The sequence below is a fragment of the Anoplopoma fimbria genome, chromosome 9 (assembly GCF_027596085.1).
Source record: "Anoplopoma fimbria isolate UVic2021 breed Golden Eagle Sablefish chromosome 9, Afim_UVic_2022, whole genome shotgun sequence".
NCBI classification, from domain to species: domain Eukaryota; kingdom Metazoa; phylum Chordata; class Actinopteri; order Perciformes; family Anoplopomatidae; genus Anoplopoma; species Anoplopoma fimbria.
This window is the reverse complement of record NC_072457.1, coordinates 9535612-9560141: the sequence shown is the minus strand read 5'-3', so window position 1 is coordinate 9560141 and position 24530 is coordinate 9535612. Positions and strand designations below refer to the sequence as shown.

Sequence of the window (24530 nt, the reverse complement as noted above, 5' to 3'; positions counted from 1 at the left end):
TTCCTCCTGTTCGGGGTCTTTGGCCTTCTGTGCTGGATCTGCTTGGCTTTTCCCCCTGGATTTCCACACCATGTTCATACCACCTTTAGTTAAAGTGATTGTGTCTGATTATTACCATTGCACACTCTTATGGTTATGTGAATATTGTGAATAAAAACGTGTTTGTTTCCCCATTGCTTCTGTGTTCTAAGTCTACATTTACAACATGCTACGAATACTCTAGATAAGTGTTTTATATTTAGCATATCAGTGTGCACTTGGCCTATGGGGAGAGCTATTTATTTAGCTTTTTTTGTAAAGTTTTGATGCAAAATTAACAATTTAAGAGGGGTTTATATAATTTGTTGATTTAGTTTTTTATGTGTAGAGTATCTTCAGAAATTGTGGTTTCACAATTACACAAAACTTTAAATCTAAAATTGAATATTTGTTTATTTCAATTCATTAGCTGCCCTCTGCTGACTCGAAGCGTGTAATGCACAGTATAATTACTGCCAATACACGCTCCGTTTACTCATTAGGCCACAATAGACCCGTGGCTAAAGTAGACACTCTATGTGACATACGGAGGGTTTTATAGTAGAGACAAAAGATCAAACATACAACTTTGTGTTTTAATTTATTTGAGTATAAAATTTGAAAAGTAATAAAACAACTTGAACAGCCTTTGACAAAACACAGTTAGCCATTCATTTCAAAATGTACATGGAACCATTTAAATCTAGCTAACACTTATTATGTAACAAACATAACCAAACATGTTAAACCATGTCAAATTTTTCATATTATTTTAACTGGAATAAAAGAGAAAACTCAGTTGGGAAATAGAATAGTATGGGAAAAAGACAAAAATAAAACAAACCAATCTTATTAAAAACAAAACACACCCGGATGAGCTTTTGCCATATTAAAGCTATTAGTGTCAGACTTTAAATGTACAATCACTCTTTGCATTGTTTGTAGCATTGTTATCTTAATGATGTCCCTGGAGTGAAATGCAAGAAAGCTCTGAGGGCATTATTTTAGTGGTTTTGGCATTTTTCTGGTGCTCGGTCAAGCAGAAGTCCCTCCGCGTGCCTGCAAGAAATAAAAAATATATATATTTACTCACTTTCAAAACCACACAACCTTATCTTATTTACTTGCTCTGAGTGGGACATTTTAAATGTTCAAGAACATTCATCAATACTGTTAAGAAGACAACAAAGACTCACCATGGACTTCATCTCCCGTCCATCTCCATCACCAGACTTGTACCAACTCATTTTCTTACTGTTCTCAACATATTCCTGGGGAGGGAAACAGTTAAAGAACAGTTATTTTATTCACATTTTATATATAAGAAAATGGTTCTTGTACATTGTTAGGAATGAACAATATTCTCTCACCATTAAGGCCTTGTCCATGTAGTACTCGCGTCCAGGGCTGCCATCATTGTACTTTGTGTCCACAGCGAAGCAGAGGAAGAGAACGTCGACCACATTCTCAAAGACCGAGAGGAAGCAGTGGGCCACCAGGAAGGCAAACAGACACACAATGAGGAGAGGCAGGACCCACACAGTGTAGTCCCTCTGGTAGTTCAGAGCCAGGACGCCGGCGAAAGCTGTACAGGAGACCACAAGCACCTGAGAGAGTAGATATAAGGATAGTTAAAAACATTAAGGTCAGGTTGGTTTGAGGGAGTATCTCACATAATACTTTTTTTTTAGCGGACTATGCAGCAGAATGTGTCTCTGTGTTGTACCTTCCCCAAGAAGAGGACAAAGTCGCCCACGGTGTTGATGGCGGCCACTCGGAGGGCGTTCTCCACCAGGATCATGAAAGCGTCCCGAGCAGAGGTGCAGAAACTGGTGCTGTTGATGGCTGTCGCAGTGTAAGCGTTCTGAAATGATGCCATACGGACATGCACACTGTAAATACTTGTAACCATTTCTTCTGTACAGTATATTAGATTACCTTGAGCCTTCCTCGTAGCACTTATTGCATTCGTATTAGTTGTTGCATTTACTGTATTCGTATCAGTCCGCTGCACTTATTGTATTCGTATTCGTTTACTGCACTTATCCTATTCGTAGTAGTTTGTAGCACTTGTTATATTCGTATTAGTCTGTTGCAATTATTGTTTTCGTAGTAATTTGCCTCTGCACTATACTTTTGCTCTGGTTTATGCTTTAAGATGCTTGTTTAAGAAAGGAGATGCACTTATGACTTCTGGTGACTAGTAGTTCTCTTGAATACCTATGTTGAATACACTTCCTGTAAGTCGCTTTGGATAAAAGCGTCTGCTAAATGACTGTAATGTAATGTAATGTAATGTAATTTCCGTCCTCCACCAATGTGAAAATACTTACTTGATTTAGGTATGTAAGGCACTTCTCAAGACACCACAGGCAGCAGACGCAAGCTTTCAGCATGCAACGAGCACAAGCGTTTTCCTAGGAAAAATAAAGAACAAACTTAATCAAATGTATGTATTAAAAGTACTGACAACTTTCACTTACAGTCCAAACATGAGGCCATCATGGAGTTTTTGAGTTTGTAGCATTTTGCATCATTTCACGACTCACCTTTCCTTTGAGCTGGCTGTGGATATACATTAGGATGAGGCGAGGGATCTTAACAAGCGTGATGATAAAGGAGCCTTTGGCCAGAGTACCAAGATGGTAGCGGACGGTACGTGCCATGGAGGAGAGGATGGGAGTTACTGGCAACTTGGACTTATTCCTTAAGTTAATCAGAGAGAAAGAAGCCATATTTGTAATTATACAGCCTACAAAAAGAATTCTCAAATAAACATGACAGCAAAGACAACATTAGGTTTTCAATGTGGTAAAATACAAACTACAGCCTGCTACTTCTCTTATACCTTGTGAAGTAGTAGGTGACCACAGCTCCGGCGATGGTCATCTGCTGGAAGGCGAGTATGAACTCACTGATCCAGATGAGACCCACAGCGTGATACCACACCAAGTACTGAAGAGGCCCTTGCATTTGATATTCAACGACGCCCGTGGAGTTGTTTTTTACCGGTGTCCCTGTGGAGAAATACAACCGTGAATTTGGGTTGAATGTTTCACTGATCAGACATTCAGTCATTTTACACAAGGGCTAAAATGTTTGCATCTACTGTTCATGCCTCTATATTTCCTTGATATTTTTGGGCACCCTTCCTGGAAACAAGTACAATAAATTGAACCTGTCTGACCTCTACTTGTAATGTATGACCTACTACCTTTTCTCTACTGTTCTTCAAAAACTAAAAACTTTGAACACAATTCCCACATTAAAATATACCATATTTTGAAAATTTTGTTTTTGTATTCTATGGATATTTTTCACAATTACATTGTGCAACATCTCCTTAGGGCTACCTATATTTGCCACACCTCTGCGGGGAAGAAGGTCAAACAAGCTACGAATTTAATCTAACTAAGGTAACCAAAATACATGCCTTAGGAAAGCTTAAAAATACAAGATATTCCAATCCTAATGCACCGTGAAGAGATTTCACTGCTATTGAAATTGAATCAATGATATGATTACCGACCTTTGAATACTTACCAAAATACACAGAAACATAGTAAACATAAAGTAAGAAAAATGTGATGTTTTGACTTTATTTGTACTAGCCTTCCGTTTTAAATAAAACTTTGTGGAAAGAGGAGTGGAAAAGAGGAGTGGGAGATGAAGAGAGAAGTTGTTCTTTTGCTCCATCCTCCCACATCACCAGACTAGCACAAGATTCTAAATGTGGGAGTTTATTCATGCCACGAAAACAAGACAAAATGTCACCAAACTTAATATTCTACTTGTTTGGAAAATGGTACCACCGACACATCTGATGCTAGAAACTGTGTGCTGCATTGCTAATAAAAGCTATTCTGAAGCATGTATACACCAATGTAGCCTCCTGAATAGTGGTTTTGACACATCCACATAAATGAACTACTATAACTGGAGCTCCCCAGTAGGCTCAGTCCTCACCTGAAGTCCCGAGAGAGAGGAGCACAGTGATCCAGTAGATCCAGAAGAGCATGAGGCACATGAAGGTCCAGAAAGGCTGCAGGGCCAGCAGGGGGAGGTGGATGAACACTTTACCGGCCACGTGGAACAGGGAGATGGTGAGAGCCACTCGCTTCCTCATGAAGAACATCACAAGCAGGAGAACCACCTGGAGGGTTACACAAAGACTAGTGATCTAGTGAAATCATTGAAATGAGCTGTAGAGTTTAGGAATCAAATTCAAAACACGTATACCTTTCCTCTCAGGAAATAGATGTACAGCAGAACATAAATTCAACCCTGTCGAAATCATAAATGCTGTGTTAACTAGTGATATGCATTACCTGTACACTCAGACATACCGTGAAAACTGTAGCCACAATTGCGTACACAAGCAGGGCCTTAACATTGTCGGAGGCCACTTCTTTCCCAAACACTGATAAGGCATTATTATCAAGGGCTTTCCTGTGGTCCGCATAGAGCCACCAGAGGACGGCTGTCCCACCTGCAACAGATCAGAGCAGAAAAAAGTTCAAGTGTGACCTGAATACAAAAACATCCTGTGCTGTTGTTTTGTATCAACATAATGTAATCAAGACGGACTAAATGAATGGAGGTGTGAAGGTGTTGGAACACGTGTGCTGCTTCTGAAAGTTACCTATAGAGCCGATGATTACCAGGATCGTTAGAATCCACACCAGGACTTTGGAGATGTAACGAATGACGACCATCATGATCAGGGACAGAACTGAGAATTTAAAAAAAAAAAAACACATGTGAGTACATTAAACACAATACATGGAACATTTTACAGCAAGCTACAGAGAAGTGTTGATTTGATGGTTTCTGTTCATTGTAAGGTTTGATGAAATACTGCTTTATCTAATACATAGTTAAATATGCAATACAATTAAGCCATGGGTTTGTAAATGAATGAGAAAAGCCCAAACATCCCATGCATGGAACTCTGTCCTGTTATGAATTGTGCAGCCTCGACATTCAGTACAACCAAACCAGACAGACCAAATTATTGAGATAAAAAGAGACACACTTGGGATGACTTCTGTCTTTTTGCTGTACCAATGGAAGGAGTTAAAGCAGACCTAATTGAATTAATGCTGCCTGTGGGCTAAACTCCAGCTGATACAATGGCTGTAACCACTCAGACATTTCCTGTTATTTTTACGACAAAAATAGCTCCGCTTCCGAAAGTTTCCTTCCTACTAAATCCTCATGAGCAATTATGGTTGTGCAGAGGGAGCAGCAGAAAAAAAAAAAAACCCAGTTATTTCTCATCGGATAAAAACAATTCATTATGTGTCTAAAATAACTTCAGATGTGTTATACCTAATGCCAGCACACAGAGGCCCATTATGATCTCCTTGCTGGCCATCACCCCGGCGGTGACCCGGCGCAGCACACTGTTGTCACCGACGAATGTAATGAATGCCTGGGCGAATTCAGCATAGCAGCTGATATCCACGGGGACACAGCGGTGCAACACTGGGATAGACTTACTACAAACAAGACAAAGAAGAACAACATGGGTTAAACTATTTGAATGATAATTCTTGAAGCAGTGGAATACAGACGATGGCAGACTATGTAAATCTGTTTATTTGGTCCTGGAATGAATAGTGGTGTGAAATTTTGTTTTAGAATTAATCACTGAAATACACAAGTATAGAAATAAATAATGACTGAATGAATGGTAGACTTTCTGTATTAATGATGACGGTTTGAATTCACTTGTGACGATCCCTCTTTCCTTCCACTTACCCTTATTCAAGTCTCTTAATTTAAACCTCAAAAGGATATTCTTGATTACCTTGGAGGAACAGGGAGTTTAGGACATTTGTCTGGATAGCTTGGGTATCTTGAAGGAGAAATATCATAGGAGCAGAGCTTAGATCCTGTCAACAGAAAAACCCAAAAATGAGATTAGATTGTAAAATAATTCAAATCTTGTCTACAAGTAATTATAATGACATGCACTATACAGCCCATATTTGACCAACATTTCAAATAAATCCAAGTCAATAACAGTGAACTAAAACTCTCACTTTATACCTTTACTCTAAATAATTTCCACTTGTGCACTTGTCTCACCGTTATTCAGAGCAAACTGCTTTAAATCACTGAGAGTCTTCAGTTCAGTAGAAGGACATTTGGAGACACACAGGGAAATTGATTTGATCTTCCTGTTAATTAAGTCAAGGTTGCATGGGTCTAGAAAGAAAACATACCTGATGGGAAGAAAAAAAAATCTGATTAATTAAGTGTATGAATTTTCCCTTGAACAAAATATCAGTGTATTTGGTTATTATTATGGCAGTGGGGACTGTTCTGTCTGGGCAGAAAATGAAAGATGGTGACATTTGCCACCCTGCCGCACAGATCCGTCTTTGTAGCCGAAACGCCTTTTATTCAAAGCCTCCATGGGCAATCAGCCCATCAATAAAGCATGACCCATTGTTCCCGTAAAACTGGGCCTACAAGCTGCATGCTGATGGAAAGCTACAGCCAAAGAGTAGGAATACAATCAAAGACTTCTCACATAAATTATGACAAGAGGAGAATTTGGGACAATTCTATCCGGGTGATAAAAATACACATTAAACCAGTCTTTCTAAGTGAGAAATTGTAAAAAAAAGGAGATATGCCCTTAAACTATGCTATTCATTCATATATGTGAGACACCTAGGCAACAGAGCACTGTGTTCCTGATTTTAATATACATTAACCTACTTAAAGTTGAAATGAAATTCCCTTTAATTAAAGCAAATTAAATTGCTCACACTGACCAAACATCAGACTGTCCTGGACAGAGAATTGAGAATATATCATAATCAAGAAAATGTAAGTGGGACATGGTCGGGAGAGCTCAACTGTATCAACTATGTAAGCCAGAGCGGGAAGTGTTTACAAATGCATTAACCGGTGGTTTGTGGCAAACTAGATTAGGATTACATGATGAAATCCCTGCATGCAAACAAGTAATGCTGAACACCTCCTCCTGTGCCATCAAACGCTCAACTACAGAGGCCAAAAGAGTACTCGATTTTAAAATACTGCATCGATAACTAAATGTTCTGTCACTGCAGGCGATCTGATCAGGAAAACAGAGCAAAGGAAAATACTTAAGGGACAGCACAGCAGGGATTTGATGCATCTTCAATAAAATAAATATCTATATTTGATGTAAATAAACATCGATGGCACATGTTAAGTTATCTGTAACAAATCAGACTAACTTGTTTTCCCTCATGTCCCGCCCACTGAGGGGTACTCCCTCGATCTTGGTGTTGTTCTTGCCACAGGTGTTGCCATAACTGTCATATCCAGAGAGAAGCCTGGAGGCAGCTCCTGTGGCGATGGGAAAGATACAAATAGACACCTGCAGACGACACAGATTAGAGTAGATAATGTTAAATATCGGCCAGATGACATGAAATTAAAAATATTCACAACGTTAATAATCAGATAGCACCATGCATTAATCTTAAATGGTAGAATCTAGAATCAAAACATGAATTTTTAAATTTGCCAATTTGTCACCTGCACTTCGGTTCCAGTTCATAGTAAACCAACTAATGCAGTCTAATGCAACATTCCTGCAATATAAACCTTCATTAAGGCTATGATGTTTCGTTTATTGTTGAAACTGTTTGTAGAGGTGTCGGTTCAGTTTTTATGTTGTTTTAGTGGATTTAGATTGATTTGCTCATGAACTGATTTGTGTTACACTAATATATATTGCTTATTATCTTATATCAGGGGTGGACTGAATAGGATAAACACATCTTAGTGTAACACCATGTTATTCAAAAGCAACAACACTTCAATGAATCAGCTTCATCCAAACCTGAGTTCATTACATGGCTCATGGCTGTTTTAAAAAGGTAAGCACTGATGTCCAACTTTATTTCTAGCATTAGTTGGTCAGTATATGTTAGCACGTAATAAACAGCAATGCATAAATACACAAAAAGGTCATTTTATTAGGTGCTTCAGCCAAATGTAACGCAGTCTTGCAACAGACCTGCCATAAATCTTACCTTCGTGAAAGTTACAATTTTCTGTTTTGGTTGTGACTGTTTTAGAGAGGAGTGCTTTTTGGTAGCTGTGCATAGCTGTTGGAGATGTTAAACTGTATTGCGATACAATATCACCCTCAACTGAAATAAATGCGCTTCACAAATTATTAAACATACCTTCTACAATGCAATACAACATTTAAACAAACATAATGTCTCCAAAATGACCAAACAGTTCAATAAACACCTATTTTAAAAAGTTTCAACCAAAAATCTATATATTTTTTTTTACCCTCATGAATAAAACACTTATTGCACATGTGTGGTATTAAATTGCATTGGCTTCAGCTTGTTGGTCAAATCTAAACAGTATCTCAGTGTGATCTTACCATCCCAGCACAAAACAACATGAATATGATGAGCCATGGGATGTCCGTGCAGCTGCGCTCCTCCAGCGGTTCCCAGTCACGTTTGCTCTGCCAAGACATAAATGATGAACAGTGAGAACACACACAGATCTCCGTGACTCTGTTGGGTTGTGACTGCTCTGGTGCAGCAGCTGCTCTGCTCCTCCAACAACATCAGCTGACAGATCACTGAAGTTGTTGCTGCAAAACAAGCTGCAGCCACTGCTGAAGAAGTGACGCTATCGTCTGCACGTTAACGCAAAGTCTTTTCCAAGTTTTAAATCAGGCATAACTTCCATCACGTGTACGCTGACCTACCTCGGTGCTGCTGCAACATCCCATTGTGGACAACTTCAGCTAACTTTAACGAAAGCAAAACTTAAAGTGCCTTTTTAATCGGTTCAACTTTTTCAGCTCATTTCTCTTTCCCCTTTTCCTTTTCCTTTTTCTCTTCTCTTTCTACCAAAGGTCACACACATATACAGCTCTGTTTGTGACCTGTTCAATTTAGCAAAAACAACGCCCATCGGTGAGACTCAAGCTGCAGGTAAACGCGGAAGAAGCCACATTTACTATGCTGCCTTCACGGGCTATCAGAAATATGGAAATCATAATTTAAGAAATTTGCACAACAGCCGAGATTCAACAATTAGCAGCTTTTGTTGTCGTCAAAGCTTTTTTTTTTTTTGCCACCTGAGTAGCTCTGTGAAACATTGACAATTACACCAAAAAGGAACATGAGCTTTGTCAAAAGAATATCTCAATAATTGGGAATTGAATCGGCGGAAACCGGTAGATCTCCTCGATTGCATCTTAAATGGCTATTCATATGCATTAGAGTAGGTTGCAACATACTGACATTTGTCAGCAACTCAGGATACTATTAATCAAAACACATTGCGAAACTGTATACATTATTATTATTATTATGTGTGGTGAAGTGTTACTGCAATAGTCTTTTAACAGTATTATTATTCTAATGAAAGAAGTGGCTTTAATAACAATAATTACAATAATTACAGCTTAGGCCTACTCACATAAACTGCTTACACAAAATTGTTATGCTTGTAAAGATTATTGCAATTAAATGTAAATCTATTGAAACATTGCCAACCCCACCAAATACCATTATTATTATTATTATTATTATTATTATTATTATTATTATTATTATTATTATTATTATAACTGTTGTCCCATCAAAAGTGAATTCCCTGCAGGATTTAGAAGGTTACGAGGTGCAGTGAAAGCAGCATAGATGTCCATAAACTGGAGGCCCAGAGCCGTAAAAAGAGAGAGTCGCGTCAACGGAAGTTTCTGATTTGTATGCTGAAATAGTTCTGTGTTTTTATACTTGTGTGTGTTTGTGTGTGTGTAGTTGGAGTGCTCAAACCAAGACAGAGAGGGCCGATGAGATTGATCAGCATGGTTATAAATTACACCAAAAATTATTTAAAAGTGCAAATAAAAATCACTAGCAATGAGAAGAGGCTCCATAAGCCGCCATTGTTGTAAAAAAAAAAAAAAAAAAAAATGGTCCAAATGGAGTGAATGCAGATGACGTGACTCTCATTAAACGGCTCTGATGTAGCCTCAACATGACACACAGATGTTACATTTAGCGCCGTTTGCTGGAATAATTAAGTAACGCAGGCTTACTGCGAAGATTTGTGGATGACATAACCTGAGTTGAACCAAAATGCACCGTATCCACGGAAAGTGCCACCCTACGGCCACCGTTTCACCTGCAAAGTGACGTCAATGAATGCAATGAGCTTCAGGTTCAGAGTACCTTTGCTCAAGTCATTTTTAACACTTTCTTTAACGTAACTTATTCTTATTTCATCCTCTGACTGCTCTAAATGTGACGGTGTGTCGCCCCCAGCAGGCTGTGTCATGTTATTACAGCTATTGTTTAATTGCAGATAATACCAGGAATCCTTGCTGTTTGGGGGCCTACATGACTCCATCTATGCTCAGGCACACTTCAGTGGAGATCTACACAGTCTGTGGTGGGGATGCCTGCTGACAAAGAGACCAAGGTTGGTGATCTTGACACTGAGTTAAGTCCTGTCTCTTCCAGCATCTCTTTGTATTCATAAACACACCTTGTGTATCATTATTTCTGTCTCAGGAACAGCAGTTTTTTGGGTTAGGGTGTTCTTTGCACTGCACTTAAAGTTGGTTTGACATACCATTTAAAAAATGTAGCCATTCTGAAAGTCCTGAGTCGGATGTTTTTGGTAGCATCAATTTCAAGAAGGCATTACCTCCTGCCTCATGTTTTTCAAGAGGTTTCAGCTCCGCATAGTGAAGGTTCCCTGACCTGTACACTTCCTGAGTGGGCTGGAATGTCAAACAGTGTCCTAAAGAAGAAGTGTCTTGCGTATTACTGTCATTTTGCTCCTATTTTAACATAAACGCGTCTCCCGCAATGCGTAGAAGACCAGAAGGGAAGGTAAATATTTAACTATGGCAATCTTATCCACTTATCACTCTATGCAGGTACAGTTGTGTCCCTGACAAGTGGAAAAAAAAACCCTGCAGCCTTAAGCCGTATAAATAATCCCTTTTTTAAACCTGAATCCCAGACAGATTCACGTTTTTCCTCCTGACAATAGCTGTTATTGTGCCAGTACGGATTCAAAGCAAAAATAAGTAAGAGAAATTGCCGGACCAGAGCATATGATGACCAATACACTATGTGAACTTCTAAAGGTGAACAAGGGCAGATGGTGGGTGGATACATTTGGAACCAAGATGCATACCAACATGGATAGCAAGCATAAGTGCTCAGAGGTCTCTGTCATCATGTCATCATGTAATGAAACAGCTCCCGGCCCCTCATCTCCTGAGTCTTGATCTCAAGTATTTCCTGCTGATGCTGCTGTGGCAACGGTGTCCAAGGATAACACATTTTCCTGGACCTCTTCTGGAAGAGTCAATGCCAGCACAGCATATGTTCAGCAGAACCCTAGGGTGGGGGGGGGGGGGGGATGTAGTGCGTCACTATGCTGGCCCTCACGGAGTCTGGTCCAAGCTCCAGAATCATTCCCCTTAACAAACAGTACAAGAAGATAAATATTATGCATTTATGTGCTCAGATGCTTTCAAGATGCAAGCTGTTAGAAAATTCAAAGCTTTCTACAAAGTTTTACATTTTATTTTTTTGCAAAAGGAATAGAAAGTGTGATGATAAATGACTCATCTCTCTGTTTCACTAGAGTCTTTGTGAATCACTTGACATTTGATTCTAAATGCATTTTCCAAAATGAGTCATTTCATAAATATGAATAAGAAAAGTTTAACATTTGCTAAGTTAATAGTTAATACCCTGTGCAACACTTACCACATTTAATGCTAATGTACACGTGAGTGTTATGTGTATGGCTGTGTGCATTCCTGCAAACATTTTAAGGCTACAGGTGTGTGAGAATGTGCCCAGGTGCAGGTGGTGATAAGGTTATCGGGCATTTGTTTCAGTCAGATGTATGCAGATGAAATCCAGCTGTTGTCATCAAATAGCCCTGCCTTGATCCGTACGGAACTGTGTGGTTGAGATGCAGGTAGATAGTTTGAGCACTGCAGACTGCATTTACTCACATATCCTTTTTTTTTAAGAAATAATGCCTTTTTTGTCTTTATTCAGATCCGATTCCTGCTGAAACAGGATGTTAGGATATTGCATTCTCATCTGTAAACCAATAGGTTTGAGTCGTTTGAAGAGGTAAGGGCTGTTTGATTTTGAAGGAGAGTTGAGTCAACTTTTCTCTATACAGCCCAAAATTACAAGTTACAAATTAGCTTCAAAGGGTTTAACAATCTGTACAGCATATGGCACTCTCTATCCTTAGACCTTCGGTTCAGATAGAGGAAAAACTCCCCCCCCAAAAAATCCTTTTAATGTGGAAACGAGATGGAATAAACTTCAGCAAGAGCCACACAGGAGGGATTCATCTTTGTGTCTACAAACCGGACAGAAATAACACAAGTGAAAGTACAGTATGGAGAAATAGAACAAACACATTAGGTGGATAGATTGTAAACGTATATGACCTGGGCCCCACAACCTCATCTCTACCATGATAACCTGAAAAGAAGGCAGACTGCACAATATACACATCACATACAAACACAAAACTTAAGGATAACATTAATGAAGAAGGAAAGAGACAAAAACTGGATCTCCAGACTGTCTGGAATACGGCACCAACAGCCAAAGAGTTCTTAAAACGTTGTGATCGCTCTCTTGGTTGGACTATTTATTTTCGCCTGCTTGTTCAGGATGAGGTCACATTTAAAGAGTCACTATATTTAAGAAGGGGAATTTTGTGGGATCTCAAAGTCTCCATTTCATGGCGTCTCAAGGTCTTGTTTGGAATGTTTACATGTATATTAGTATCTTATTCAGAATAAGATTATATTTGTGTTGGCAGCTGAGGGGTGTTATGTTCTTAAATTCTTTTTTTTTTTTCACTAATGCCATAAAGTACTAAGAGGTTTTGGACAATTTACCATTTTGGACAGATTTGTGCGATTTCTGGATTGAATCTAATCAGGAATTTGGCCCGCCGTCTTCTCTGCAGGGAAAAGCCAACAGCAATCCTGTCGCATGATCACGTTTTGATTCAGAGTGTGCCGTCATAGAGGGGATGGGCTGCTCACAGGCGGCTCTGTTGTCACTGTGTCTGTGAGAGCGAGAGCGAGAGCAAGGAGGGCATCAGTTAATCAATGCACGCGCTGCACGCAGCCCCACAGTGAAATCAGATTCTACCCATTTCAAATAGCAAAGGCGTCTTTAAAGCAGGATAAAGGCTTATCCAAATATTTAGAAATGGAATATCATGTTTACAAGCAGCCACACACACATTGGAAATTCCAATCACCTGAGTATTAACAGGGAATTGTGTGTGTAGTATTGTGTTTTTTGTGTGTTTTCTTTATAATTTTTGGTCAAAATAATTGGCAGACAATGATGTTCCTCCCCAGTGAAAGATGCTGGTGGTTTGGTTATTCATCTTATGTGAAGTATACAGTCACGAGACACTAATGGGACGTTCTCAGTTTGTGAGACTCAGTTAAAGGCCGAGATGACACAAGTCTGTATCAATTCATTTGACAAACCAAACAACAGGTCCCGGTATTTTACAGCAGTCACACAAACACACACACATACGTATACAGCACATAACGTTCTCTCTTGTCTCTTTTACACACACACACACACACACACACACACACACACACACGGAGACTCCTCTCACAAGAAGATTAGATAGATTATTATAGCCTGGAGATTGTTATGGGTCTGTATCCTCAATAACTTGTACTTCCTGTTCCCACGGTAACAGTCACACTAAAAGCAGCGATAAGTGGCCAAGGCCCCTCAGTTTCTCCCACGACGACTTGTTGCATTTAGACCCAGATGATTAAAGGACATTTTTTAGTTAAGAGAGCAGTGGAGCCCTCATCTGTCTTTATAAATGCTCGTAAATTGCATCATCTGCTTTGGGATGTTCCATTCAAGAATATTGGGATTGCCAAACCCAGGCCTCAAATGCTGTCATTTAAAGCGGTGTGACCGTAGGTTTTGAGAAGGAGTTGTTAACCACAGGGTATAGCAAGTGACAGGAAGGGATTGCAAGCATTTTGGTGTGGTTTGTTGATATTATTTTTAGATCTAAAGATGAGATTCTGGCATTTTGTTTCATTTCCTTTTTTTTTTTAGTGTAAATGACCCCAGGATCCGTTTTTTTTTTTTTTTTTTTTTTTACAACTTTGCATATCTGCAATGCAGGTACAGTAGGAAATTGTTATTTAAAGAAGCCTTAAAATGGGTGACCTACAATCTTCTCAAAGCAGCCTTTGTATACGCAAGGGCTCAAAATGACTCAGTTATTGAAGGGGCGGGATTTTGTTTTTTCTACGAGCGTCACCTACATTTTCCTACGTGGGCAAACATTCAGCGTTCTTCAATGCCCATGATTTAGACTGGCTTATTTTTCCAATAATAAACTATATCAGTGAGGAATGTGAGGCTGTTTCCTTTGGACCCTCACTGCTCCACTTAAGAAGCCGAGGGGTCGAACAGTGGGGGATTATAGGGTGAATCATGAATAGGTCTTTCTTAACCATGTATGTGAGCGCTCCAAACGTGTGAGCAATGATGCTGCATGCCTGTGTGAATGTTCATGCTCGTCCTCTGTGATGTGGGACTCAGACTTCATCTGGCCTGTAGCAACAATGACTGTTAAAGGGCAAATACATATTGTGTGCATAGTCAAATGATAGCATTTTTGCCACATTTAACTTAGATAGTGAACATGGTAAGTATTTTATCTTACAAACATTAGCGTGTTAGCATGGTTGCATTTCCCTCAAAGCACCGCTGTGCCCCACTGAGCGCTGGCATTAATGCAGACTGTAGACTTAGACTTCTTCAAGCCACATTTTCCAATTCTTATGCTTCATTACTCGTGCTGCTCACAGACAAGCGCACATTATACCGCACGGAGACATTGCTGATGGGCGTCTAGTCTCACACGTGTTGTCGATTGAACATGTGTTTGCACAGTGTCACCGACGGATCACATTGTGAAGTAGACCAGTTGCCCTGTGGCTGTGCAGGATGGTATGATCGTCGGGGGGGGGGGGCTAGCTCTTTTAAATTATAGGCCCGTGTTGGATGCCCACAGAAGGTAATGAGTGGATAGCCTGAGTCATGCTCTGTGTCGGCCTCTGCACTTCAATCACCAGCCATATCCACATGGAAGCTACTGTGACCGTAAAAGATCTGCATTTCGTTACACTGCACTCGGCGTGACCACAGAGCGCATCATGTGACATGCTACAGAGGAGTCTTGTTGAACTTGGATCCTTCCCATTGAGTACGACCATCTGTGTCCCTGGAGAGCCAACATTGACGGCAGTGTACAATTTCCCAGCGAGGCCCCTAAGAAAAGACTCATCCAGACCAGAGCCTCGCCTCACATCTGGACGACCCAGAGGTTAGAGGCCGGGGTTGCAGATCACTGGAGGGGGGCTTCAGTTCCAGTTCCAGTATTGTCCTTGTTGCTTTGACGCATTGCTTCTTTTGTGCAACTGCCCCTAGTAGCCTTGATACATTTTGTCATATTCTTGTGTTTGTAAAATTAGGTGACATAACTTTATGGAGCACTTGGATGGAGATGCTGTTGTTAGAATGTAATACATTTATATATCACGCATTTGATGTAAATCAGAGGTTTTTGACTGGAGATGTGCTTCGCTAAAGGAAGTCTGGAGGATTTTGTTTTTACAACCCCCTCAATCAAACTTCAGAGATAAAATTAGCTGATTAACATTTGTCTTAAATGGACTCAGTGACATCAAGTGTAAATATCCTTGGCTTTTTCTGCCAAGTGCCTCCGACAAATGACTATATTAGGAAATGAATAACTGGCATTTGGGTCGTTAAGTGTCTTTTTTTCCCCCTAAGGTTTACTACAAAACAAAGATATCAGGTTGACAGCACCTTTACCACTGTCCACATCGTCATACAACTTCTCAAAAGCGATTTATATTATATATATCTTTACGTAATATTTGGAAAAAAGCATTCTCAAAGCATATCTGTATTTATATCTTTTTATTAGTGCCGATGTGTTTGGTTAAGAATACTTGTAGAGTTACAGGATGACAAATTAAAAAAAAAACAGCCTCAGAAATAGCTGCCAAAACATTACAGCAATCTGTCTTGGCCCGCAGCCAAAGGTCTTACGAGGCAGCCTGTCCTGTTACTAATCTAAACCAACTGGTGGGAGTCTTGCTCAAGGTAGTCAAATTGCAAGCTAAGGCAGAACGAGAGAAGTCCACTGAGACGAGGAAAGAGACAAGTTCTGAGAGAAGAAGTGGAGAGGAAGCGTCTTAAAGTGGAGAGGAAGCTTCTGAAATAGTGAGGAGTGAAAGCACTTCAGACGCGGGTGGAGAGAATAAATGCGTACAGTGTGCTGGGTGAGCTGTGAGACGGGGGATGGGGCTCCAAGGATGTGACTCAGTCTCTGTCAAAACCAGCGGGGAGGGAACCTGATGAGAAAAAGCGATAGAACGGAGGAGAGCAGGGGTGGAGTGGGGGAAAGAAAAGCCGGCCCCTCTTACACCACCCCGACTCTTTGGCATTCAGCGTCAGCAAAAACCTTAATGTGATCAAGATGGAAGTTGTCTTTGGACTTTTCTCTGCTCCCCGGCTTTCTGCCTGCCTTTGGGGGCTTCGGTGCTTTTCCGACAGTTTTACAGCGAAGATCCTGACTGGAGTCCAGAATATTGCTTGCAGAAACTAAGACTAAGGACTGCTTACAAATTTAAACGGATGTCAAGTCACTCGAAAAGAGATGGAATTCATATTTCCCAAACAACCACGCATTGCTTTCAGTGGATGAATGAAAAGGCAAATTGCTCAGCATTTTCTGGATAACTGCACTCGAAGCAATTTCTGGATCTTTAACATATTTGCTGGATTATCACCCGGTGTTTAATCACTGAATATACATTTACTGGATTATATTGTAAAACACTGTGTCGTCGATGAAGAATTTACAAGAACTAAACATCGTTACTCCAGCATAAAGAATCGTGAATTGTTTTGAGACTTTGCTGTGGGTTTGAGGGGAAAAAGAAGGAGAAACTGCTTTAGGACACTTTTTGTAACCCCCCACCCCTTACTTAACTAATAACCAGGAGCAGGTTCATGCCAGGAGGGGAAGATGGCAGTTGGTACCATCCTGTTCTTCTACTGAGGAAACAAAAGGTGAAATAGTGAAAAAAAAAAAATACCTGTTGCTAATTTTGATAATACTTTTACCGCTTAAGAAGCTGATGGATGTGTTGGAGAAAAAGACTCTTTAATAAGAACAACGATAGAGCAATTGTTTTGAAAGTAGATTTGAAGTCTAGTTTTCAGTCACTTAACGTACAATACTCTTTATTCTTCCATCATGATGTTTTTTAAGCAGATGTTGAGTTTGAGCTTGAGTTAAGTACGCCCTGCTTGTTGAATCGCTGTGTTCCTTTACTTCTGTACATTCTGACCTAGAACAACAGGGGGGGAAAAAAGTGAGCGCCGTATAGAGCATGGTTTGATTCATGAAATAGAACCCACAGTATGCACTATGATAATGTTGGCTTGTGGACGCCCAGCTGTTCAGGGGAACTGCATTTGCACTTCAACTCCCTTTGGTTACAACATTCTCATTTTTGCGTGTATAGAATGACAGTTAACCAACACCCAGAATTTGTCAGACCACTATTGCACAGTTATAAGGAATGTGGATTGAAGGTTTGCGTTATAAACAAGACAAACTGGTTCGGTTACAGTTCAAGTTGTAAACATGTTTAAAAGTAAACAAGAGACCTCTACATTATTCTTGATAATCACCATGATGTTTCAGGCGGCTTTGTTGGCTTCATTCATGAAAGCTCATTGACACTTCGGGCAAAATAAAGGACTCCAGATCAAGAACATTCAATGCTGTGACATTTGGAACTGCTCTGCTTGAAAAGATAATCCCAGGTTAGATTAGCACAGCTGGGAATCATGTGGTTTTATACAGATCCAGCAGAGTTTATACTTTCCAGGGAAATTGTGAAAGAAGTATAAATACGCCCTTCTTGAACTTTCCATCACTACTCCCAAGCCGTTTACTTTAAGAGTGAAACATTATTTACCATATTGTCAACTGCGCATTCAGGTTCTCTAAACTCATAATTTGCGAAACACTGGCTGTTTCTAATCCCGATCTCTCTCTTCTTGATTGCAGAATATCTTGTTCTGCCTACCGTCAAAAGCGCCTCTATGGGATAGCACTGGCTGTCCACCATGCCAGTAGCCATACGGAAAAGAAGTTGGGAGGAGCATGTGACTCATGCTTCGGGATTACAGTACAGCTATGATGATCTAGACCTGATCTGCTGTCATGGGGTGGACAGCGAGGGGCCTTGGGTGGGAGCAGGATCTTCCAAACAAGGTCGACGGACGAGGTGTGCGTCCATGCCAGAGGGCTGCCACCAACTGCCCACACAGGACCTGGCTAAGACACTTGAGGTGACAGCCTCTGTTGTGTCTGATAATACTGCATCAGAACAGTTGAAGCGAATGGAAAGTGATGTCAAAGTTCCAGTGGATTTGCAGGAGTCAGTTCACGGCAATGATGAGCTGGTGGACAATAATAGGGCCTCTGAATCAGAGCATCTCAATATTACAAAAATTGGGAAGTCTGGAGAAAATATTTATTGTGCAACTGGTAGCAGCAGTCACGCTGAGAAGACCATCACTGGTGAAATTGGCACAGAGAGTAGCCAGAGTCACAACATCTGCAGTGACGATAATGTCTTTAAAAGTCCACATATCTCACGTGAAGAGCAACAATGCATCTTTATCTCTTCAAACAATGGGCCTCCACTGTCTAGATCTGCTGGTGAACCGCCTGGCAAACTTCCAAATCATCAGGAAACAAAGGAGAGCCATACAGAGGGTTACAGCAGACCTCCTGAAATATCTGGGGCTGCACTAAACCAGTCCTCTGCTGCTGAACTGGAACTTCAAACTGACCTTCCAGAGGATGAAGAGGAAGAGAAGATTTCCACTTCTGGCCACGCAGAAGCAGGTGTAGCCTTACCTGTTGATTTGCTGCACAGTTCAGTTAATATGATGAAGAGTGGCGATGTGATGTCACAGGCGAACAAAACTGTGGATCCAGATGTGACTTTAGTGGTGGAGGAAGTCTGTGACAAAGGAGAAACTGAAAACCGGAGCGCAGAGTCTGCTGTCCAGCTGGATGGATTAAATGACCCAGAAACTCTAAATGAAAATGCAGGACTTAAGTCAAGAGACCCACACAGAGTAGAGCAGGATCATCACCACTCCACTGGGGTTTCGGATCAGGCTTTTGGTTGCGAAATATCCCACCAGACAGTGTTGGAACTGCGTAATGTTGACGTGACAGCGATGAACCGGCCTCAGGGAGAGGAAAGTGCACAAGCAGAAGGAAGCGAGAAAGCAGCAGCAGAGGTCAGGTATGAGCCAATCACATCGTCTGATATACGTTTCAATGGTCAGTGTAGCTCTGTGACGGTTAACAGCAACGTGTCAGATGAAAAACTGGATACTGGATATTCAGAAGGAAACCCCATACAGACAAACATTAGTCAGTGTGCAGACCGGCATGTGGAAACGACAATCTCCGTCAGTCAACCAATGGAAAACACTGATGTGAATTCAGTGTCCAAAGAGTTGGCTTGTTGTGACGGTGAAACCATAGCCCTGCAGTTGGAAAATAGCTGTTCAGAACTGGACACTATCCCAGAAGTTAGCCACGTTGAGCCAGATGACACCCCTGCGCTGGATCCTCGAAAGAACATTGCCTCAGATTTCAATGAAAATCCACATGTTCAGCAGTCCCATATGGATGTTAAACATACAGGCTCTGAACAGCACACTGCAAACCTGCCACCGTGTCCTGCAGAGGTCAACGATGAGCTCTCACCAGAGGGACTCCATGGCAACCAAGCTCCTGGTTGCTACCTCAGTGAGTCACCTGCCCCTGAGGTGGCAGATGGTCAGAGGGAACACCGGAGGCCGGGAGCCACAGTCTCTAGAATGGAGGAGCCAGAGGAGGCCGCGCACACCGCTATTTACGGAAACACACGTTCGGTTTTAGTAGGAACGAATGCACCTGAAGATCCAAAAGAGGACAGCGTGGTCAAAGTGCGTATGAGAAAGGTAAGGCTATTTCTGATGTCGATGTAGAAAAGATGCAGTGGATCTCAATTGATAATTAAATACATAGTGTCTTTTGTTTCTGTGTAGTAATTGCGATTATGGCACTTCAATACCTCAGAATTAAGCTTCTTCTTTTTTTTTTTTTTTTTTTGTTAAATGAGCTGACACTTACTGGGCATTTACGGACTAAAAACTATTCTCGTCCCACTCCCTGGCAATCGTGTCGGAAAACAATGACTTCATTCTTACGTGCTTACAGATTGGCGAGTGGGGGGGGGATCTGTGAAATGTTTTACTCTTTCTCAACGGCTCATTGCAAAACAAGGTCCTATAAGGGCATGGAGACCATGAACACAGACTGGGGTTGGAAGCCCAACTAATCTCTGGGGTGAAAGGCTTAAACTTCTCTCTCCAGAAAATACTGTATATTGTACTCTTTGCACACTCTTTACACGCTGCTAGTGAGTGTGCTTGTAGGTGCAGTTAAGTGCAAAGAGCAGTTCATGGAGTTGGGCTCACTCGAACAAAGCAATGATCCGGGAATGGACACAGTATTTATTCCTTGTTAGTAGTTGCAGTGTTTGCCTGTTGGAATGACAACAAGAAATCCATTATTTAGAACGCAGGGCGCATTAAGCAGGCATGTTGTTTAGACAAGCTCCATATTGTGGAAAGTCAGAGTCTTGTGATGAGTTCTAGCTGAAGACGATCACCCAATTGTGAACAGCGACAGAGTTTGTTGTGAAAATCCCCTGCATGGGTTGTGTTCAAGGTTGTGTTTTTGTAGTGTACTGGTTGTACATTTTTCATTTTTAAGCTTAACAAAAAAAAAAAAAGTATTAAATGGTTTATAAATAACTAATGTAGCTGTTAAGGCGATTAGAAGGACATTTTAAGTGTTAAGTGTTGTTCATTGTATATCAAGACAATCTGTTGTTTTCCAAGGTTTATATTATGCCTTCCTGTGATAGGATATCATGCACAGTGTGTTATACTGAAGAATGCTACGTGGCGGTTAATACGGGCTTGTTGGTCAGTGTGTTTGGTGTGGGATGTTTTGATGCCCATGGTTTATATAACGTGACAATACGCTCCACTGGTAATGACCAAGGTACCGTCTGGTCAGGTTCAGTTGACTGTATTTTGAATTTACTGTAATATACTTTTAAAGTAGTTGCTCTGGAACAATCCGCACGGATTATATGTGATGTCATGTCGTTGCTAATACACACTTCCACAGCCCCCCCTTGACAAAGTCTACTACGATAAATGTCTTTGTACCCTTAAATTAAAAGCGTGACATGAGCTATGATGCTGAGTGAAGACCAGTTAGTGTTTTTCTATATACTAACTGGGTATCCTGGATATTTTTGTCTATTATCATTCCATTATTTCAACACAAATAATGTCCATGTGTGCAAAAAAACTAACTTTGGAGGCCCTCTCGGTCATGACTAATGGTGAGGTCACTCCCATCAGCTGCCAAAAACCAGAAATGACAGTCTAGTGAAAGGACATGGAAAACCAGTGCCGCATTTAATACCACTGGCTCCAGTTTCAATCTTAGAATGGCTTTCAACCTTTTGGATTCAATATCCGAGAAAAAAAAACTGTCCCCTTGAAATCAAGTATAGGAGTTCAGCCATTAAACTTTAGGGCACCAAGGCAATTCATCCACCATATGGCGATGACTTGCCTCCTCTGTGACAGCGCCACAGGGTTTTCACCACGGGGTGTATTTACATCCCGTAAGAAGCCATTTCAAACAGAAAATGTGCTTTAGGGAAGGTCATTAAGACAGGAAAGAAATACGATTGTACAAATTAGCATTAATCATCTCCAAGGGAGGTAACAGACTGTATTTAGCATAAAGAAAAAGGAGAAGAAGCTCTTGAATATCATGAGGGAAATTACAGAACTGTTGTTATTATCTGTTAGTGGACAACGGCAACAGCAACCTGGAATTATCTCTGACAAGATATTGTACTAACAAATGAATATGTCCCCAGTGAACCATGTTGTTGTTGCAGATCCAGCTTGTAAATTGAAGCCATCTGGTTTGCATAATGGCTTCAGATTAACCTGATATTGGGCTTTGTTACTGTGTTTATTTGTTTTAGCAACGGGGCTTTATCTTAACCCCAGGGCCAAACTGGCTCAACCGTCGTTTATCTGACAGCAGACCTCTTGGCAACATCATCATCCCAGTTCTCTCTCTGTCTCTTTTTCTGCCTTTCAGTCCTCATTTATCAATTAAACACTCATGCTCTTTGTCACTGTTTACGAACGAGCTACCTACATTAAACAACGTATGCGTAATCGTGTGCACACTGTTTAGCTAAGCAGAGAAAGAAATCCCCATTTTAACGGACAGGTTTGAAAAATGGGATGCAGGGTGTAGGGGGGGGGTTGAAAAAGAGAGCAAGGAAAGGAGAAGGAGGGGTCTAAGAGTTCAAACAGTGTGGGAACTGTCTCCCATCTCAAAAAACAGGAAGTCGAGAGGAATGTAACAGAAACCTCAAAAGATTGGAAAGAGAGAAAAAAGAACCTTCTGAGAACACCCAAACCACCAGAATGCCCCCGAAAAAACTTTGCCTCTCTGAGGCGCCTGACATTGCACTGCACTTGTTTTTTACTCTGCTGTCTTGTGGTTGTTGTTGCCATCTCGAGCCAGATGCTTTTGTTCATTCAGTGAGGTCTCGTAAAGATGTCATTGTTTTACCACCATACAATGTTTCATTGTGATACTTTGCCAAGGAGACAGAACGTGGCGATGTGCTCTGCCACTAGCTGGGAATGCCAATGAATGCCTCAATGTGAGACACATTTCCATGACACACATGGCCCTCAATGTCTATTTGCTCTCTCTGCAAATCCAATAGGGACGGCCTTTGACAGGCTAATGGGGCTCTAACTGGGAAATAAATGTAAGTGCAAGTCATAAGACGTTATTTGGGGCGGAGCAGGGAGCCAGGCGGAGCTATAGCTTGTTTATCGTGATGCAGATTCTACCTAGGATCCATAAACTTGTCAACAGCACACATTTTGGCTTTAATCACAGCTCATATGAATGTTGTCATGTGAACACACCCATTGTGAACTTAACTAAAACAAGATTGAGCCACCTCACAGAATATGTTTAGTTCTTAAGAACTTAACTATAAGATGTTTCTCTCTAATTTATCACACCTAAGAACAGACACGTCACATGAAATCCAGGCTCACATCCGCACGGTAACATGCCTCCATACCTGTGCAACATACAATCATAGTGGCCGTGTGTCCCATGAGCTCACCCTCGTAACGTGTTTAACAGGGTCTCTTAGTGGAGATTGTAACGAGGTTTTCAAGGGACTAATGAGCCAGTCGTGTGATGTCATTTCTTGGGGTTCTTCTTGGGAGAGAAGCTCAGACAGAGAGCCACACCCGGAGCCTGGATAACAGACAGGCAGAAGGAAATGAAAACATATACCGTGTTAAGAAGTCCTGAAAGGGATTTTACAGACAAGGGTTTATATTGCATCAAACAAAAACAGGATTGAGGCATAGCAAACAAGGACTGAGTGGTGGGTGGAGTGTGAAGGTGAGCTGGACTGCATGTTATTTAGCTTGTCTTACTGATGAAACACCACCTGAGGTCAGTGTGAGACTTGTTATCACAGCGCCAGAATGGATGGCTAAGCACTGCAGATTAGAGGACTAAGGGCAAAATGGTTTAAGTCTTTAAGTTGTATGATTAAAAATGGACCAGAGATGATCAGAAGAGATGAATTAAGAGCACAGGGGATGTGGAAAAAGCACAGGAAACAACCGGGACTATTTAATGTGCAGAACGGAGAAGGAAACAGAAGAGCAGAGGAGGGAAGTGTCAGGATCAGAGTTATCTGCAGCAGCTGAAAAGGAAGAGGAAATAAGAAAGAAGAAGTAAGAAGCAGGAAAAGATGGAGGAGCATAGTTCACAGTCTTTTGGCATGAAGGGCTTTTTGGTATTTTTAATATGATGATGATATATTATGGATCAAGGTAGGCCTTAGATGAAAATGAAGCCAACAAATATGGGATGGGTTGAGATGAGCTTATTCTAATGCCTTTCTAGCCAACGAGCCTGCATCTGTTTTGTGTTTTTCTATATTGAATCACACTTTTATCAAACTACTCCGCTCATTTAGTCCTTAGTTCAGATCAATGAAGAAGCTGGAAATGTGATTATTAAGTATGCTCAGGTAAATGTCCCTTTTGACACTTTAGAGAAAACCATCCCCACACTAAACAAGTCCAGTAGGCAGGAAAACTAATGGTCTCCTGTTCAGTTCAAAAACATCTCTGTGC

General features: G+C 40.9%; 2 protein-coding genes across 3 annotated transcripts in view; one reads left to right on the top strand and one right to left on the bottom strand.

Annotated features, from left to right (window-relative positions):
• Positions 1 to 611: 611 nt before the first annotated feature.
• Positions 612 to 9018, bottom strand: LOC129095539 (choline transporter-like protein 1). Its single transcript, XM_054604020.1, has 16 exons — positions 8765 to 9018; positions 8429 to 8515; positions 7257 to 7399; positions 6112 to 6248; positions 5831 to 5915; positions 5350 to 5519; positions 4661 to 4750; positions 4365 to 4507; positions 3985 to 4171; positions 2867 to 3035; positions 2568 to 2724; positions 2352 to 2435; positions 1745 to 1882; positions 1389 to 1625; positions 1215 to 1289; positions 612 to 1077 (listed from the first exon to the last, which is right to left on the bottom strand). Exons 1-16 carry the CDS (start codon positions 8786 to 8788, stop codon positions 1054 to 1056), a joined length of 1950 nt encoding a protein of 649 aa, XP_054459995.1. The 5' UTR covers positions 8789 to 9018; the 3' UTR covers positions 612 to 1053.
• Positions 9019 to 18299: 9281 nt separating this feature from the next.
• The window catches only part of dlc1 (DLC1 Rho GTPase activating protein), a 78351-nt gene continuing 72120 nt past the window's right edge, over positions 18300 to 24530 (top strand). The window contains exon 1 of one of the 2 annotated variants that reach the window (XM_054603895.1): positions 18300 to 20201. In XM_054603895.1, the coding sequence (XP_054459870.1) occupies positions 18300 to 20201 (1902 nt within the window). The remainder of the gene's footprint in view (positions 20202 to 24530) is intronic. The other variant, XM_054603896.1, reaches the window with a different exon arrangement.